A 17,716-nucleotide genomic window follows, 5' to 3' on the forward strand; every position below is an offset into this window, starting at 1 on the left:
TAACACTTAAGCAAAACCAATCTATTTTATTTCTGTCAAGTTAGTATTTCATTTTTAAACAGTCACACAATACAACTCCAGAGAACTGTACCTCTTACAGTTTCCCATTATTTATCATGGCTACTAAAAACATATAAAGCACTCAGAACTTGTTTTAACCAACCTGAAGCTTTCACAGTTAGTTGTTTTTGTAAATCTTCAACTGTAACTGAATACCACACTCACAAACATCAAATACAGGTACTTTCCATACTGAGTTAGTAACAGCAGATAAACTATCCTGCAAAAGTACAGCATTACAAAAATATCTCAGTAAATTTTGATTGGAAAGACTGTATCTGAAAATTAGAATACTGCTTGTACATAAAAGCCTATAAACAAAAATCTGTCAGCAAAATCAGTAAATGGTTCAAATATGTTAACAGTTGTATTAAACAACACTTAGTGGACTAATAAACAATACCATTTGAAAATAACTCTTTAGGAAGCTTGTAGTGAATATATTCACTGAATACTTTTGCACTACATCATTCATAGTCTGAATCAAACTGTTTATGGCAGGGACACCTTCTTTGGCACAATTCATTTAAAATTAAAGCAAGCTGACCACACTTATGTAAGGCAAACATGTATCAAGGCAGAGCTGTAACAGAAAGCCTGTGATGACAATGACAGTAATCACCACACCTGTGTGTACAGATCGTTCTTAAAAATTATTCTTTTGTAGCAGTAAGAGATATTTGCCAAACATTTTAGTAAGAAATTGCAACTCCTATACCTTCAAAAGCACACCATGAATCATTGCTTCCTCAAGAGAAATTATCAATATTGTGTCTTCTGTCATCAGTGTTACATAAAGCTGGAACTGAAAAACCACAGCAAGTATATAAACTTAACATATTCTGAAAAAATGAAACTAAACCAGAAGAAATAAATCTAAAAATTTTCTGAAGTTGACAGTTACTCATAGTAGTGATGATAGTAATAGTAATGATAATGACTTCTGTTACCAAGAATTCTACTTTCATATGTAAATCCAGGAAAAAAGGAATCAAGGAAAAGGAATTTGGTAACATTAGTTGAAATGCAATAAATTTTGGCAAAATTAGGCTTCTAGCATACACCCCAAAAATGTCAAAGCTTGATGGTATCCGTGGAAATACGTGCACCAATCTAGCTTCTGGAGTTCTTCAGAATCTGGCAGTTATAAATAAATTCAGAACCAAGAAATCCATTTTCAACTGCAGGAAGTTATTAATTAACAAAATGTTACCTGCAGCAAATTTGTAAGCTATCAGGAAAGAAAATGAGTAAGTTAATTGACTTCTGGTTTTGGAGGAGAAAAACATTTAAGTCAATTTAATATATGAGTATTTAATTCAATGTTTTTTATATGAATCAGTTGGGCATGTTATTCTGGAGACTATTTTTGAATGTATTTCTGAATTTTCACATTATTCAAGTTTTTCTTTTGAGAGTGCTGAAAGAAAGCAGTGATTGGGTGGGAAAAAAGTGAAATCTTTATTGGGTTATATTCTGCACTTAGTGTATTTTTACAGCCAATTTTATCAATCTCATCTCTCAAAAATCTGTACTAGGAAGATACATCTAATATGGGACAACAGCAGTTGGACCTCTTCATAAAACTACTAACATATCCTACATTCAAAACCTGAGTGCTGCAATCAAATACTATGCCTGGAAGTCCCTGGGTGAATTTCTCTCTCTAACTCCTCCTTCTCACTCTCCCTCTGTTCTCCAATATTCATAGTTCCTTCATCTCTGACATGAAAGCATTGGACTTCAAGTTGAAAATCTTGTTTCTTTTCATGGAAAAAAAGAAAAGAAAGACAAAACAATGCTCGTTGAACATACAGCAATTACTCTAAAAGTAAATCCAAGCATGACGGTATTTTATACACTTCTGTCTTCTTATCACTGAATAGGAGCATGCTTCTGTCTTTTCTAAAAGAGTACTGAAATTTGAGTTATAGAAGTGAATGTGAAGAATTTTTTTATTGCTGCCTCTGATGACTAGCATCAGCACTTACTTTTTGCAGTCCTTGTGTCTTCAAACTAACAACAGGGGTAGAGACAGACACTTTTGACTGAATCAATTCAGTGATAGCTTTCATCTCCATAAACTGAGCTATTTCATCTTCCAGAAGTTTTTTCTTTTCCCCTAATTTCAGCTCCTCTTCTTGATGTATTAGCGCAAGATGTTCAGATTTAGTCAGTACCTATTTAAAGAAAGCAGAAAAAACAGCATTTCCAACTAGCAACACAAGGTGGTGATATCACAATATAAAAACCCTCTGCAAATTAACAGTAAAGCCCATCTCAATTTGTGTTAATAGTTGTTAGAAATTGCAGTTATTTCCCCAAACTGTTAAGACTAAAAAACAGCAATACAGAAAAATAATAACTTTTATCAGACTGTTCTCATGATCCATGCTATTACACTCAAAGTACAGGTGGAAAACATGGGAGGCACTAAGTGAATACCAGATTTCCTACTACGTTTTACTGCACCTTTATTATATCAAAAATAAGGAAGCCTTTAGAGATGAACCAATTATCAACAGATAGATTAAATCAAGATGTGTCAAGTAGAATACAGTTCCCTAAAACCAAGTGGGGAAGTGTATATTGATCAGATTTAAATATTAGTAAGTACACAGAGTAGGTCCGGTTGGAGAGTTACTGGTGGCCTGCAAGAAGCTAACTACTTTCTACAGTAATAGTTCTCTGATTGGGTTTTTTTGACATATTAATGAATTTCAGTTTCCAGATGTATTTCAACCAGTTTAAACCTACTGTGAAGTTGTGTGTGACAACAAAAGGGTACTTTGCCTCTCCTTGTCTCTCATTTCCCCCCACACAAATTCTCCTAGAGTCCTGCTTTTGCAAAGAAGAAACTAAGAATTAACTAAGACTATAAATGTAACAGTATGCCTGTTGTGCACAGCAGAGCTGACAAGTTGTACAGGTGCACCTACAAGTTTCCTCTAAATGAAGGATGTGAAAGAAATCTGAAGTACAACAGAAACTCCTGGTTTTCTTTAGTTTCCAGATACAATACAGCAGCAAGAGTACACGACGAATGTTCTTTAGGAGTGAGATTGCATGATCACTTTCCCACATCAGGAAGTTGGATAACTAATACCCATTCTGCTGCAATATGCAGAGCTCACAAACCACTTGGTATAAATCATACAAGGAAAATATCAAAGGGTAGCACAGATACTGTATAAAACCTTGCTGAACCTGCTTTGAACATGGCTAAGCGTTCTTCCAGTTGGACAGCCTCATCCTGAGAAGGCCTGAATCTTTTTCTTCTCCACAAGCAGCATGGGGGTCTTAACAGACTTAGAAAACAAATATTAAGCCACCTTCTTATTTAAAACACGTACCTGAACACCTCACAAAAACTGCTACAGCTTTGCTGGGGGACTGAGGTACAGAAAAGAACATTAATAAAAATACACAGGTTTCCAATTTCAATTAAACCAGTGTTCAAATATAAATACGCAAGACCATGATAAGTGTCTGGCAGAAAGTAGATGAGAAGATCCTATCTTGCTAGTCCAGCTTGACAGGGCTAAATCTTCAACAACATAGCCAAGAAATATTCCACATCTTCAAATAGTCTTAAGGCAGCTGGGAATAGATGAGATTTTAAAACCAGAACCAAAACAAACCAACAGAATACCAGACACACACACTTTCAAACCTCTCAGCATGAGGGTTGAGCTTAGATTTACTAACTGAATCTGGAAGTCAGGCAAACATGCATGGCCCACTCTGGAAAACCACCCATGGCATTTTTTCCTAAAATCTTGTTTTTTACAGAGCAATCTATGCACAAAAAGCACCTACTGTGTTGTTACGGCATACCAATGTTTCTTAGCATGCTGCTAGAGAAGACAAAGAAACACAACTACTATATTCACTCTCTTACTTCACCGTATCAACTCCTACTCTATAGACATGTACCAGCTATCCACCAAAGCCTTTAGACCATAAGATCCCGCCTTTCAAAAAAACCAGTACCATTTACAGAATGACAGAATCATTTAAGCTGGGAAAGTCCTTTAAGATCATCAAGTCCAACCATGAACCCAGCACTGCCAAGTCCACCACTAAACCATGTCCCCAGCTGCCATATCTACACATCTTTTAAATACCTTCAGGCATGGTGACTCACCACTTCCCTAGGCAGCTTGTTCTCCAGTGCCTAACATACCCTTTCAGTGAAGACATTTTTCCTAATATCCAGGCTAAACCTCCCACAACACAACTTTAAGTCCATTTCCTCTCATCTTGTCCCTTATCACTCAGGAGAAAAGATGAGCCCCAAACTCACTACACTACTCCTTTCAGGTAGTTGTAGAGAGCAATAAAGTCTTCCCCGAGCCTTCTTCAGTCAAAACAACCCCAGCTCCCTCAGCTGCTCCTCCTAAGACATATTCTCTTGTTTGCTGGTGTCTAATCAATCTGCTAAGCCAATCAACCTGTGTAATCAAACTGCTTTTGATTTAAAGTGTTACTGTCCTCAAAATATTAGGAAATTATAAATATCAACCAGTGATTTTGTTAAGAACTTAGCTGTTCCAAAGCTCAGAAAACAAACTCAAGACAGACAGGCATGCTTGCCTGTTGCTCTGCCTCTTCCAACATTGCTGCTTTCTCGTTCACTCTCTGCACAAATCGTTGCTTAATCTCCTCTTCTTTTCTTTCCATTTCAAGGAAGAACTTGAGCCTCTTTGCCTCAATGACTTCCTGCAGACTGAAGTTCAAAAATGTAAGCAACTCTCCAGCACACTGCTTTACTCAGTGTGGAAAACCAACAATCTAGAAAACTATGTAAACAATTAATACTCATCTGAAATATTAATTTCTACAGCTTCCCACATAAAAATTCATAAAGAAACCTAAACAGAAGCAAGCATCTTATCTATTTTTTTTATTTATGTAAACAACCCTGAGTAAAATTATTTATGCTAACAGCTCCTGGGCAATTTACATTTCAAAGTGAATACAGCACTTTAGGCATCTCATGTTCTAAAGACTTGATTTATACCTTTCTGACTCCAACATGCATAAGCTTCTTCCTTAAGTTACTTACTACTAAGACACTGAAATAGCCAGAAAAATCCCCCAAAATTTCTGCATTGTGAAACCTCAGTCTTCAGGTAGGACTGTATAAAAACAATTATTCTGGAGCATTAACATAACAAGAACTGATTGTTCCTATATGAAAATGAAAGAAAATAACAGGATCTTCAAAATATATTGCACTCTCTTTTTGTAATGTCAAAATTTAAATATGGCAGATTACATTAATGTAGAATAAATTCAATTTCCTAAGTAGTTCAACACCCAAAACACAGGGTTACTTTCCAACATGCACCAGCCAAAACCTCAAGACTGCTTGTTTTTTCCTGAACCCTCTCTTCCAGAAGCAAATAAACTGCCTATATACTATACTTATATTTGAAATTATATAGGAGGAGTAAATTAGTTCAGATCATTGAGCAACTATCTGGCAAAAGAACAAGTCAGCAAGTAAACATTTCTTTACTTTTAAATCTATGCCTCCCTTTTCAGTACACAAGATAATTTTTTTTTTTTCCTCCAAACAAGAGGTACTTGAAATTGAGATACTTCTTTCATGCCGAAGTATATCATGGCAAATTAAAAGATGCTAGTAATTTATTCATATGAATAAACTACTAGAGGTTTGACATTTTCAGGGTGTATACTACCACTGTCAGGCAGTGCTGGCAAGAAATGCTCTGCTTTTCAAGGAAAAATGAATGGAGCTTGTACACAGATGTAGCTCATACACCAAACTGCCTTTGAAAACAAACCTCCTTAATGATACAAGTTCTTCCATCAAAACATTTACCACAGACTTCTCTAAGTCACATGATTCCAGAGAGTAGAACTGGTGGATCACAGCTGTGTTAATGGTTATTGGAAACTCAAAAGCATTGTCTTCTATGACATAGGGCTTAAAAACAGATCAAACCATGGATAATGTTCTAGCTTTTTTCTGGGGCTGTTCTCTTACACCCCAGTGTAAGAACACTTCCTGAGTGCTGACTGGTCAGCCTTCCTCAGCTAACATGAGTTACTGTCCTTTGCCAGGTAACTCATGCCTTCCACCCTGATGTAAAATAAATAGGTATGTATACCAAGTATTTAATTTTGATTTATACTTTTAATACACATACATACTTATGTAGCAGTTTTTGTTCATTTACTGTTTCTATTTAAACAATTTATAAATGTAAAAACTTACAAAAAAAAAAAAGAGATCTAAGGAGTTAATTATTTAGAGTAATCTAAACTTAAACAGCTCTCGTCTGTATTTAAATTTATGATGACTGGGCAGTTTCCCAGTCCTAAAGTTTCTTATTTGTATTCAAAATATCATCTAAAGAGACAGAAGAAACATCTTGAAATTGCACAGGCAGACAATGTTTGTAAGATATCAAGGTCAGAGCACTCCTCCTATTCTATCTTATTTGATCACTACGTGGCAACAAAATAAATTCAGAACAATTACCTTTTTGTGTTTGGGTTTGTTTTGGGGGTTTTTAATCAGCTATGAAGTAACTTAAGTCACCCTGAAATTCTAAATCCCTAAATCCACATGAAACAGGGACATGGTTTTCACACAGATTAATTTCACACAGTATTAATTCACACTATCTGTAAGTTTAGACAAAAATGCTACAGCACGGGTTTTTCAAGTGCTAGCAATCTCACACTATACACACTTCTGCACCCAGTGTCAGTTCTGCTAGATAAAATGCTGCCTTTGGGTACAATAAAGCTGCTAGACTAAGTTAACATGCTGCAATCCCACCTTCATTTCTTCACGTGGACATCTTTACACCCAGACTAGGTTACTTTATCAGGTAAAAGCAATTTTGTCTTGAAATAAGTAAAAGATTAACTTTGAAGACACTGGACTCAGTAAGTAATCAAATTACACATAGAAAGAAGAGGAGAAATAAAAGTGTATTTTTTAAATTTACTGTGTGGGTGGTTGTGAATGCCAGTAAGTGTTCAAGTGGAAGTGTGGAAGTGTTCAAGGCCAGGCTGGATGGGGCTTGGAGCAATCTGGTCTGGTGGAAGGTGTTCCTGTCCATGGCAGGTGGGTTGGAACTAGATGGTCTTTGAGGTCTCTTTCAACCCCAACCATTCTATGATCCCATGAAATGTCCTCTCCCCCTGGACTGAATTGTTCTGGGCATCACTGTCTTAGGTTACAATGTAACCAGAAATATGTATTCTATCACCAGCTGCTAAAACCAGGTGGGGCAGTGCTCTTTCTCTCTTCCATCACTCACCCCTGGTAACTCCCTCCAGCAGGATATCTTCTGTTAATGGAACATCCAGCCTCACTGCATGACTCATAAAATTACATCGTCCCATTGTGAGATGCTCCACCCAGGGGGAGGAACCCAGCATTCCTACCTGGATATCATCTGAGGTTAGGAACAGCACAGTCAGCCTCACCTACTGGATTCCCAGAGGACAAGAGCTACATAACCACCACTGGACCTTCAGAGGAAGAGCAGACCCTTCTACAGGATCATCGCCTCAGCAGAACCACATTTATCACTTCACCAGGACTGCAGCCACCATTGAATCGGACTGCTACCAGCACCCTGCCCGGCAGGCTGTCAGGTTGTATCCTGACTCTGTCAATGTTTTTGTACTATTGCATTTATTTTAAATTCTCCTATTAAACTGTAGTTCTGATTTCATGTCTCTCACTAGTTTGCTTTCAAACTAGTACAATCACCAAGACAGAACTAACCCAAAATTTCCTTTTGTGTTTGGCATATCATCAACACAATAACCCAAACACTCTTTGGTTTTGGAGATTTGGGGAGGAAGGAAAAATGGTTCACCAAATCTTAAGCCAATCCTTTCAACATTACTACATCCACTGCTCACAGTAAAACATTTTTTGTTTTATCTGAAGACTGGTTTTACTGCTTCTCAGTTAGCACATTATAAAAATCAAGTTCACAGGTTCTCTTCTTCTGGCTTAGACATCCAGAATGTTACACTCTGTACAAAGACACAAAATTTAAATGTTATAATTAATGATTTAAATAATGTATTCTTATTGAGGTTTTGGAGTAAGGGATTGTGAAAAAAGTCTAAGCTAATCATACATACCAGCACTACCACCTGCCTTTCTACAGAAGCACAGCTGTGACATACAGTTTTTCTGTCTGCATGAGACTGAAAGAATGGAAGCCTAAAATTGCAAACCAGACACATTATGTTCATAAATAAAGATTCTGAAGTGATTTCAATTCTCAGTGGAACTCTGAACAACTTAGGTATTTAAAGTTTGTTCAATTCAACTTTTAAAAGCTTTCAAATTTGAAAGGAACACCTGTAACTTTTGCATAGCATTTGACTATCAATTAAGGTATATCAGAAAAACTAAAAAAACCAAAGATTAACTAGTGGCAGGTATTTCTAGCACAGTGCTTTGACTCAGTCGACTGGCTCAGTTGCTATTGAGCAATAATAAGGATGCGGTAGATCTAAATAATTAGCAATTTTCCAGTAGAGGCATGAAAAACAAGTATTTTGGGTGTGGTCCGATCTCATTCTAAGATGGTTACAATATTTAGCTAAAATGCAAAGGTCTGCAGCTGGTCAGATGAACTCCATTGCCAAGTGACTTCTTAAGAAAAAGGTCTAATAGCCTTTCAAATGTTAGGTTTCTTTTCTTAGATGTGACAACAAGAGTTATGCCAACCTTCCTCTACATATAAACTTACTCATATCAGTGAATCCTTCCTGGTTTTCTGTCATCATCTTCAAAACAGACTGAAAAATAAACATGTTCAAGAACTGCAAGTTCTGAATATCCCAGTTGCAGGGAGGAATAAAGCATGGAATGATTCCCCACATACTGAGAAACCAAGATGCTTACGTTACAACCATGTTTAATTGCAATTATAATGAAGAACAAACTGTAATTATGATGACAGAAAAACAACTAACCCAGAGAATGATTAACATCAGCAGATCTAAATATGCAAGCAGAGAGCCTGAATTATCAATCCTCAGCTTTTTTCAACCGACCATGGTCTATCAGTTTTCTTCTTTCAAAACAAAAATGTCCCCATAGGCAACAACTGAAAAATTGTTAAGCCCATAGGCTTAAATTGAAAAATGAACTTAACAAAATGTCCAATTTCAAAACACTAGCAATCCTCTCCTCCCTTGCAAACACCTAGGCTAACTAGGTGTGTGTGTTATTTAGAAGTTTGTTTTCCTGGAAGCACTCTTCATGTCTAGATTTCTCTTTTCAATTATTCCAAATTTTACCATTTAAAACACCTCAGCAAGTATCTCTCGCTGAGAACAACCTGAAACTAGGAATTTGTGTTCCTAATGAACATAATTGGACCATTGAAAAGGCAGGACCAGACCAGGTACCCACACACAGAAAAAGCTTATCTTTACTTTTCAACAACAAAGAAATGCAAATGCCAATTTTAAGTAGCAAAAAAATACAAAATTATAAAGTTATAAAAAATCCACTTCCTGAATTTTATATCCAACAGCTACTGCATAAGATGCATAAACCACACCCTAAATACTCTGCTATCTATTGACTTCATTACTTCATTCTTAGAATGCAACTGCAAACTAACAAAGTTATTATGAAATAGCTTCACCAAAAATACTGAATTAGGGAGTAGGTGTTTTTGAAAGTGCACAAGACAGTCACTTCAGACCTCATTTATTTTCCCTACCAATAAGATGCAAATATATTTTTCTATTGTGTGCTGAAAACATCTCTTTCCACATCTCCCATTAAAAAAGTAAAACTTGCCAACATGTGTTTTACACACATGTAGGAGCAAAAGCTTTTACAGATGTCTGCCCAAAACCTATCTCACAAGGTAGCTGGACATCCAGGAATTACTGGTTTTGCTTTGCAGTGGCATACAATTTTGGATTAATAAACTGCTGTCCTACTTCTAAATCTGAAAGAATGGTACTGGAACTTCACAAGCAGCTTCTTCACAATATGCCAAAAGGCAGGGCACATTAGCTACTCAAGTGTCAGTGTTCAAATGCTACAAACAGCCAATTACTCAAGTCTAGCTGAGGTTGTCTAAATTTACACTATTACCAAATTTAGTATGTAGACAGCTACATCACAGGCACAAAATAAGACTTCTCAACATGCCTTTTGATGATTACTTACTCAAGTAGCATGAAATTTTAATCTTCAGGCATATACTGCTATGCAAGATTAATTATACTTTAAAACTACAGCTCTTAGAATCCACATGTATATGTTGTGAACATCTTTAAGGAAAAAAAGGATGACAATTTAATAATACATTTTTGCCTAAAACAACTGGATAGTCCCTATTCTAAAAGTTATTTAAATGTACAAGCAAACTGGGAAGCACTGAACTTCCTCTAAGTAAAAAGACATTTTCTATCACACTGTTGAGGATGACACTTCCTACTGTTTCCTCAGTAACTTGATAAAACACCTTATGGGTAAGGCTGCATTAGTCTGCTAATTACACGGCATACACATCCTCTAAATTCTCTCCCTTTTTTATGTTATCATCAAATGTCTCTCCCAAAACACCACACACCTTCTCTTTCAGACCTCAGTGTCTTTCACTACGCCACGTTATGGAGGGACAACCACATCCATCCTAGTCTTACTTTTCTCTTCCTGTTGCAGTAAATCTGGAAAAAATTCATTTTTCTAGATTCTTATGGAATATCTATTCTCATCCTTCCAAAACAATGACATTTTCAATAGACCTGATTTATTTAAACTAATTACTAAGTGTACTGTCTTGCCAAAATCTCTCAATAAAACTGACATCTAGTGGGCCATACATAAAAACTACCCACCAAAGAGAACTCAGCTCTTCTGTATATCCAAAAAGAAAAACAACTTCTAAATGAGCTCTTAAGTGTAAAGTACTGGGACATTCTGATGTGAACCTGCCACTTTATTAGGCTGTTAACAAAATACAAACTGTGTAGGGGTTTTACAAAGACAATTCCTGTGTTTGTAGAAGAAAACACTTCTATGGATGATGGTTTTTATAATTTAACTGTTATCCTAAGATGGCTGTACACCATGAAATCCAGTTTAAGAAAAGCCAAAGGTAGTGGAGTCAATATTGCCCTGAACAAATCTCTAAAAAAAGTCTTCTCTAGACAAGGATAACAAGACATCGGCTGTTAACACAGGTTCTTAAACCTAAACCAAATTAAAATCTACAGTTAATTTCAGTTGGTTTTAAACCTCTTTCACCTTTGGTTCTCTTTTATGAAACGGATGTATTCCTTTTTTGGTAAGTCAAGAGACCACTGGTTCAAGGTCAGCTCAAGATCATCTAAATGAACTAATCTGCAAACGTGCCTTTGTTCAAACAATGAGAAACTGTTTTTAATGCAAAGTCTTATTCTGTTCTCATGCCTGCTTTAAGTCAGCATTTCCCACCACGACTATGCAGTAACAGTGCTTTGCTTCAAACCATGAAGGCTTGAACAACTCCTGAAGCAACCGCTCTTCCTCATCAGGATTCTGACCAGTTAAAAGTACAGTCCCGTGCATTAACAAAAAAAGGAAGCTGGAAGAGGGAGACGAGAGAACTGGAAATAAAAGATTATAAACAAAATGCATATAGAAATTTTAAATGCTTCCTGCAGAAAGCCGCTTTACTACATGAAACAACCGAGTGTCCATAACCCTCCGCTTAACTTTCCTTTAGAATCCTCTTTTAACTCCCTACAGTCTAGCAAGAGATTTCTTGACCTGAAAATGCTAAGACATTTGTTATTATGGCAGATAATTTGGGAAGTCAACAGCGTAACCACTTATTTTGTAAAAGTTTTGGCTTCAGTTCCTTCCGAACCTGGAGTCCAATCAAACCATTATTCAGAATCAGACATCCTTAAGAGAGAAAGTAAAACATAATACCAATATATAATGAAAATAATTTAAAAATTCATAAAGTGCATGTACCAAAAGAAAACAGACACACTTCCTTCCTAAGAAAATTAAAATCCTCAGGTTTATTACAGAAGAGAAAGATTTCAGAAATACAACTGGCTTTCATGTTTTCAAAAACAATGCTCATTTAAACCCATATACTTCTCCATGAAGACAACTGAATGAACAGCTACAACCTCAATTAAAAATAAATATTCTTTCCTTCCTAGAAAACCTGTTTTATGTATGAACCCTGCTCTGCATTGGGCTGATGTGAAGTGAATGGATGCTGAAAGCAAGTGCTGCACATGAAGTCCTTTACCTGATTGGCTTGTTCTCAGGGCCAATGTCTCTGCAACCCAACTTTTCCAGTCTGCAGCGTCTGTACAACTCATAATACGCACAAGTCTTCTCTCTTAAGTCTTCCATATTGGTGCAAAGCATCCTGCGAAGCTTTACAGTGTCACAGTGGCTCTCATTTTCCACTAATCAGTAAAAAGATTTTATTATTATGCAGAAGTAGAAAATACATTTTAAACAGCATCACTTATTTTGTTCACTAAATATACTTCTAGGAAAAGGTATCTTGTTGTTTATTATAACTCTTATACTTCCTCATCATTTCTAATATACACACTGACATACTGAAGACCTGTAAGCACTGGTGAACGTATTTCAACCCATCCTGATTTCCTGTTTGAGCTGAACAACAAACACCACATTTCTCTCTTTTTTAACCCTCTTCTTTACTGACAATCACAAATGTTTGAAATTTGGTAGTGCTAGAGGCACTGCCACTATACTAACCTACTCAAATACTACATACACCATCTCATACCTTAATTCCAAGGATGCATCAGTGTGGATGAAACTACCGGTTAGTGCACGCCTCAAAAATTAATTGTTAAATTCCTTAAATTGTTCATCCAAAATACAGTCAGCCTGGCATCAGTGAAACAGCCCCTTGTATTATTGGAGAATTTTATACTTCAACAACAGCAAAAATCTTGTAAAAATACTTTTAAGAATTCCTTTACCTTTTACAATGCCCCAAGGGTATTGACGAGCTCTCACCATTTTGTTTCCAATTTTCACCTTTTCCATACTTCCTACCACAGCAAATGGCAAATGACCCTGTAAGAGTCATACCAATAAAGTCTTATCTGTCAGCATTTTTATGCTAAAACAGAAAAACACTTCATAAAAAAATTAGGGAGGAAAACACCATTTCAGGAAAAGCCAACAGGAAGTTTCAAACCAGAAACCACTCTTAGGAGATCAGTAGCTAGGCAGTATCTATTGATAAAAAACTGAAACTCATGAAGTGGGAATGAGAGCAGTGCTAAGTCCTGCATGTCAGGAGGAATAAGCCCATACCACAGCATATGCTGAGGGCCGACTGTCTGGAAAAGCACTTTGCAGAACAAGACATGAGGCCAACAATCTTGTGAACAGCAGGTTGTTCCTGATTCAGCAGGACTGCCCCAAAGGCAAAGGCAACCAACTGCATCCTGAGCTGCACTAGGAAGTGTCAGCCCCAAACAGAAAACTGGTCTAGAACATATGACTCACATTCAGTCAGAGCTCATCGTATCCCAGTAACACTCATGTGACAACCACAGGTTGGAACCTGTGGTGGTGTGGTTACTGCTGTGGGCTTGGCACAAAGACAGGCTGGGCACTGACTGCCTGCCTGCTGACCCAGAACAGCTGACCAAATAAAGGAACACCATTACCTGGAAAATAAATCACTAGCAGAGCATGGAAGTGGTAAGTAACAAACCACCACGTTTCCCCACAGCAAAAGGACCCATTACTGATGGACAGCTGCACATTCTCACTCCCTGGCCAGTTAACAGAGGCTGGGACTGCAGAGCCATGGGGTCTGGCATCCTGGCTCCTTTTCCCTACTTTCAAACCCTGGTACACACAAACATGGTCATGTGCACCTACAAACACAGGCACAAGAGCAGCAAATACAGAGTGCTCAAGGCAAAGCCATCTAGCTTCACAGCCTTGCAGAAAGCTGGCAGCTACCCCTGGGACAATCAGAAAGGACAACAGAAAATAAGCTAGAGTTACATCTGACTTCTTCATCCCAAGAGAAAAATCTGTCCTAATTTCAAAAGAAAGTACTAAACAAAAGAAAAAAAGCAGGTGGAAGACTTGCTGTGATAAACACCAGAGAAAATTGTAGACATGAGGCGCCTAAATATCTTCTCTACCAGATGTAAAATTTTATTTGTTGAGGAAAAGAGCAAAGTCAATCTGTCCATCTATAATAATAATTATATATTAATTAACCAGATATTAGAAAAACCATTTAGGCATGGGAACCTCTTTTCTGTTACAGATATCAACACCAGAGGGACAGGAAGATTTGCAAGTGGAAAAAAAAACCCAACACATAAGAGCTTTTTAAGGAGAGACAAAAAAACCCAACAAACTTGTGACATGCAAACTTATAAGCTTAAAGACAATGGTGAAAGCAGTGACATTTATCAGCAGAGAATGATGCTTTAGTACTGAAATATCAGTATTTTTGTCATTTACTTACATTTATGATGGTATTAATTTCAGAAACAGTCTCATCATCAGTAGGAAACTGGTATATCTGGATGCCATTACTAATTAATTCACTCATTATTTTCTTCTTGAACTCCTCTAGCTCAGCTTTAGAAATGCTGTCTGCTTTGCCTATAACTGGTATAATGTTCACCTATTAATGACATAAATTATACAAAATGTGTGAGACTTCAATTTTGAGGTGGGAACTTTTGTAAATAGAATTATTTTCTAATAAGCTGTTCAAAACTTCCCCCGCAGTCCAAAATTTTCCATCAATTAAAAATATTCTCAAAGGCATCATTTAACAAACTAGCAACCAATTATTCAATATACTCCCTTAAAAGTAATTGATTCTAAGAACAAAGAAGGAGGTCTCACAGAGTGAAGTACTCAAAAGAAAGCAGTGCCTACTTATTAACTAAATGCCATTAAGTATTTATATCTCTGCTAAAAAAATAGATTGTTTAGTTCATAGCAGCAAGGGACATGGCTCAGGTGTTAAATGAAAGCTGACAGTCTAAATACACAAAGAAAAGGAAGCTGGCTACCAAATCCTGCCTACCCCTGAGCCTCTTCCTTGGGTTCCTTTCAGCTACATCTTCTTCACCTCACCACTGCAGCAGTTTCTCAAGTGTCTGACATGAGCAGAGGAATGACAAAGGCTAAAACATCATGCTTTTCCAGTCTTTACACTAATTATTCAGAACACAGAATTCAGTTCTATTAAACTGCCCTATTTCCTAAAATAATTATGGCAGTAACTTGGAAGGCTGTAATGCCAATTTTTTCTTACAAATCCTATTGCCACTCCCAAAATACACATTTTTCAGAACTAAATGCAAATAATGAATGCCAATATCCAAATATTTTGAAAGAACAATATAAATAACTCCTCCAGATTTCAGAAGATGAAGAGTTTTACAGAGCTCCTTGATCACAGATGCAAAAAGGAAGGAGAGGGAGGAAAAAAAAGGAAAACACACATACACTTTCTATTCTTCTGAATATTCTGTCTGAATGGAAACACCTAAATGTCAAGAACAGATTCAAAATGGATATTTTTCAAATAAGACTTCTGTCATAAGCAAAGTGTCCCAAAGAGTAAGAAGCAAGCCAATTCTGAAGTATGACTTCTAAGGTTACATGATGACAGTCCTTAATTGTGTAGCATACACAATCTAAGCATACATGGGGTAAAATATCTAAAATCAAATAAAATGATGGAATATATTTTTTTAATAACTGAACTAATTTAGAATTGTATAAACAATCTGTTACAGCTAGGAGTAATTCACACCTTCAATCAAATTAGCTGGGGGACATCAATTTAGGTTTTCTCTAATATAGGTCTAAAAATAGATGGAACACAAAGTCCTCAGAATTAAATTAACCTCTACTCTGTCTCTTCAACATGAAACTTTTTCAAGCACTCATTAATTAGGAGAGAATTTCTTAGAAAACAAATAGCAGAGGAAGTCTACCAAGGAGAACAGTAAGAAGCAAAATCATCAGAAACTGTGATTACAGCTGTCAACACTGACATTAAATCACCACCACTGTATTAAAATTGAAAAGCATAATATTTACTCTGGTTTTAGATAAGCAACAAAGAATGAAAAGAAATACACGTATTTGAAATTACTGTTGGTTGGAAGAGCAGGCTGATTTAAGTGTATCTCTGTGAATCAATATAAAAATTTCTGAAGATTCTTTCTGGAGGGAAAAAAACCCAAACTAAATCCTCACAATACTGACTTAACCATAACCTGTATACAATTCTGCAAGAATGAATCAGAACTGCAGAGCTCTTAGATGAATAATCACTATTCCCAGCAAGAAAGGGTACAGGGAAAGATTCCCTTTATCTGCAAATGAAATCTGGCTGGTCTGTGATGATGCCATCCTAAGCAAAACTACAGGATTTTCCAAGGTCTAAATTCTTAGCTAGTCATCCAACTCATAATAGAGAAAAATAAATTGACCATAGATACTCTGTTTTTTTTCTTCAAGGACTACAGAGTACAGGATGAACCTAATCTATTCCAAGAACCCTCTCGACCTCTGAGCTGTGTAATCTGGTATTGTTTTGTAGCAGCAGACCATAACAAAAGCACACAGTGCACACTGTAGTGGATTTAGGAAGAAACTCAAGACATCTTTGGACACAGATTTACACATCTGATGGATGCATGTGGCTGTATCATCTTTTTACGGAATTCTGTACTCAGTGAATGCACCCAGGGACTTCCACATCCCGGGAAATTCCAAGTTCTTCATTACCACTAGGACAACGCAGTACTAAAGCACCACAAACATGGCTCCACAACGAGATGGAAACTAAACTACAGCTAAAGCATATAACTCTTTCTGTGTGTACATGGTATTTCTGTAGTAAGATCAGAAAGAAGAATCCATTGCAAAGGGATAAAACAACAGATTTACATGTGGTTCATGCACTCTCTGTGCCAAAGCAGGACTAAAAATATTTGCAGTAGGTGGCTAGAAGCCAAAATTCCCCAAAGCAGAATTACTTTTGGTTTATCCTCATGGAAGTATTTTCTCAGGATACTGGGACTTGAGGATCTATATCCTTTTCTTTTGAAAGAAACACTTTTAAAGGAAGTTCAGTAAAGAGAGGGCACAACCTAGAAACCAACAACATAGCACATAGAAATAACCCTGCACTCCCCTACCCTTGTACCACATCTTCCCTCTGCTTGCTCTCTGCTATTGAGAAGCTCAAAATGCAAACTACATCCACAAACAAAATAACAAAAATCCCAAATGTGCTTATCAGCCACAAATGTGGACTAGACAGCTGATTTAATCCTTGTTATCTTGGAGAAACTTCTCACAAACAAGAAAATGCAGAAAGAAAATTTAGCAGGAGGGGCTCTAGTAAAGCACAAAGGAAATGGCTAAAGGCACAGCAAATGCATTTAAGTTTTCAAATTTCTCAACATTTCAACAAATTAAATCCAAATAATATAAGGTTTCTTAAAATTGTTTAAACATTTAGCTTCATCCAGTTCACACAGCCCTATTACAGAAGAAAGTTAAGGATTTAGAAAATGCAAGTAATTTCACTAGAAACTGCTGCTATTTTAAAGCTTTCTAAAC

The 17,716-nt window shown here is 36.6% G+C and overlaps 1 protein-coding gene across 3 annotated transcripts in view; it reads right to left on the reverse strand.

The window, feature by feature from the left end:
* Positions 1-17,716, reverse strand: part of LOC121673278 (septin-10-like) — a 24,815-nt gene continuing 7,099 nt past the window's right edge. The window contains exons 5-10 of one of the 3 annotated variants that reach the window (XM_042046463.1): positions 14,586-14,747; positions 13,066-13,162; positions 12,351-12,513; positions 4,657-4,789; positions 2,052-2,240; positions 1-1,823 (exon numbers count right to left, since the gene is read on the reverse strand). In XM_042046463.1, the coding sequence (XP_041902397.1) occupies positions 1,686-1,823; positions 2,052-2,240; positions 4,657-4,789; positions 12,351-12,513; positions 13,066-13,162; positions 14,586-14,747 (882 nt within the window). In that variant the 3' untranslated portion in view covers positions 1-1,685. Of the gene's footprint in view, positions 1,824-2,047; positions 2,241-4,656; positions 4,790-12,350; positions 12,514-13,065; positions 13,163-14,585; positions 14,748-17,716 lie in introns of those variants that run through there. The other 2 variants (XM_042046464.1, XM_042046465.1) reach the window with 2 other exon arrangements.

The sequence above is a fragment of the Corvus kubaryi genome, unplaced genomic scaffold, assembly GCF_017639235.1.
Source record: "Corvus kubaryi isolate FWS band 111438036 unplaced genomic scaffold, C.kubaryi_AGA036_p1.0 65310, whole genome shotgun sequence".
Taxonomy (NCBI): Eukaryota; Metazoa; Chordata; class Aves; order Passeriformes; family Corvidae; genus Corvus; species Corvus kubaryi.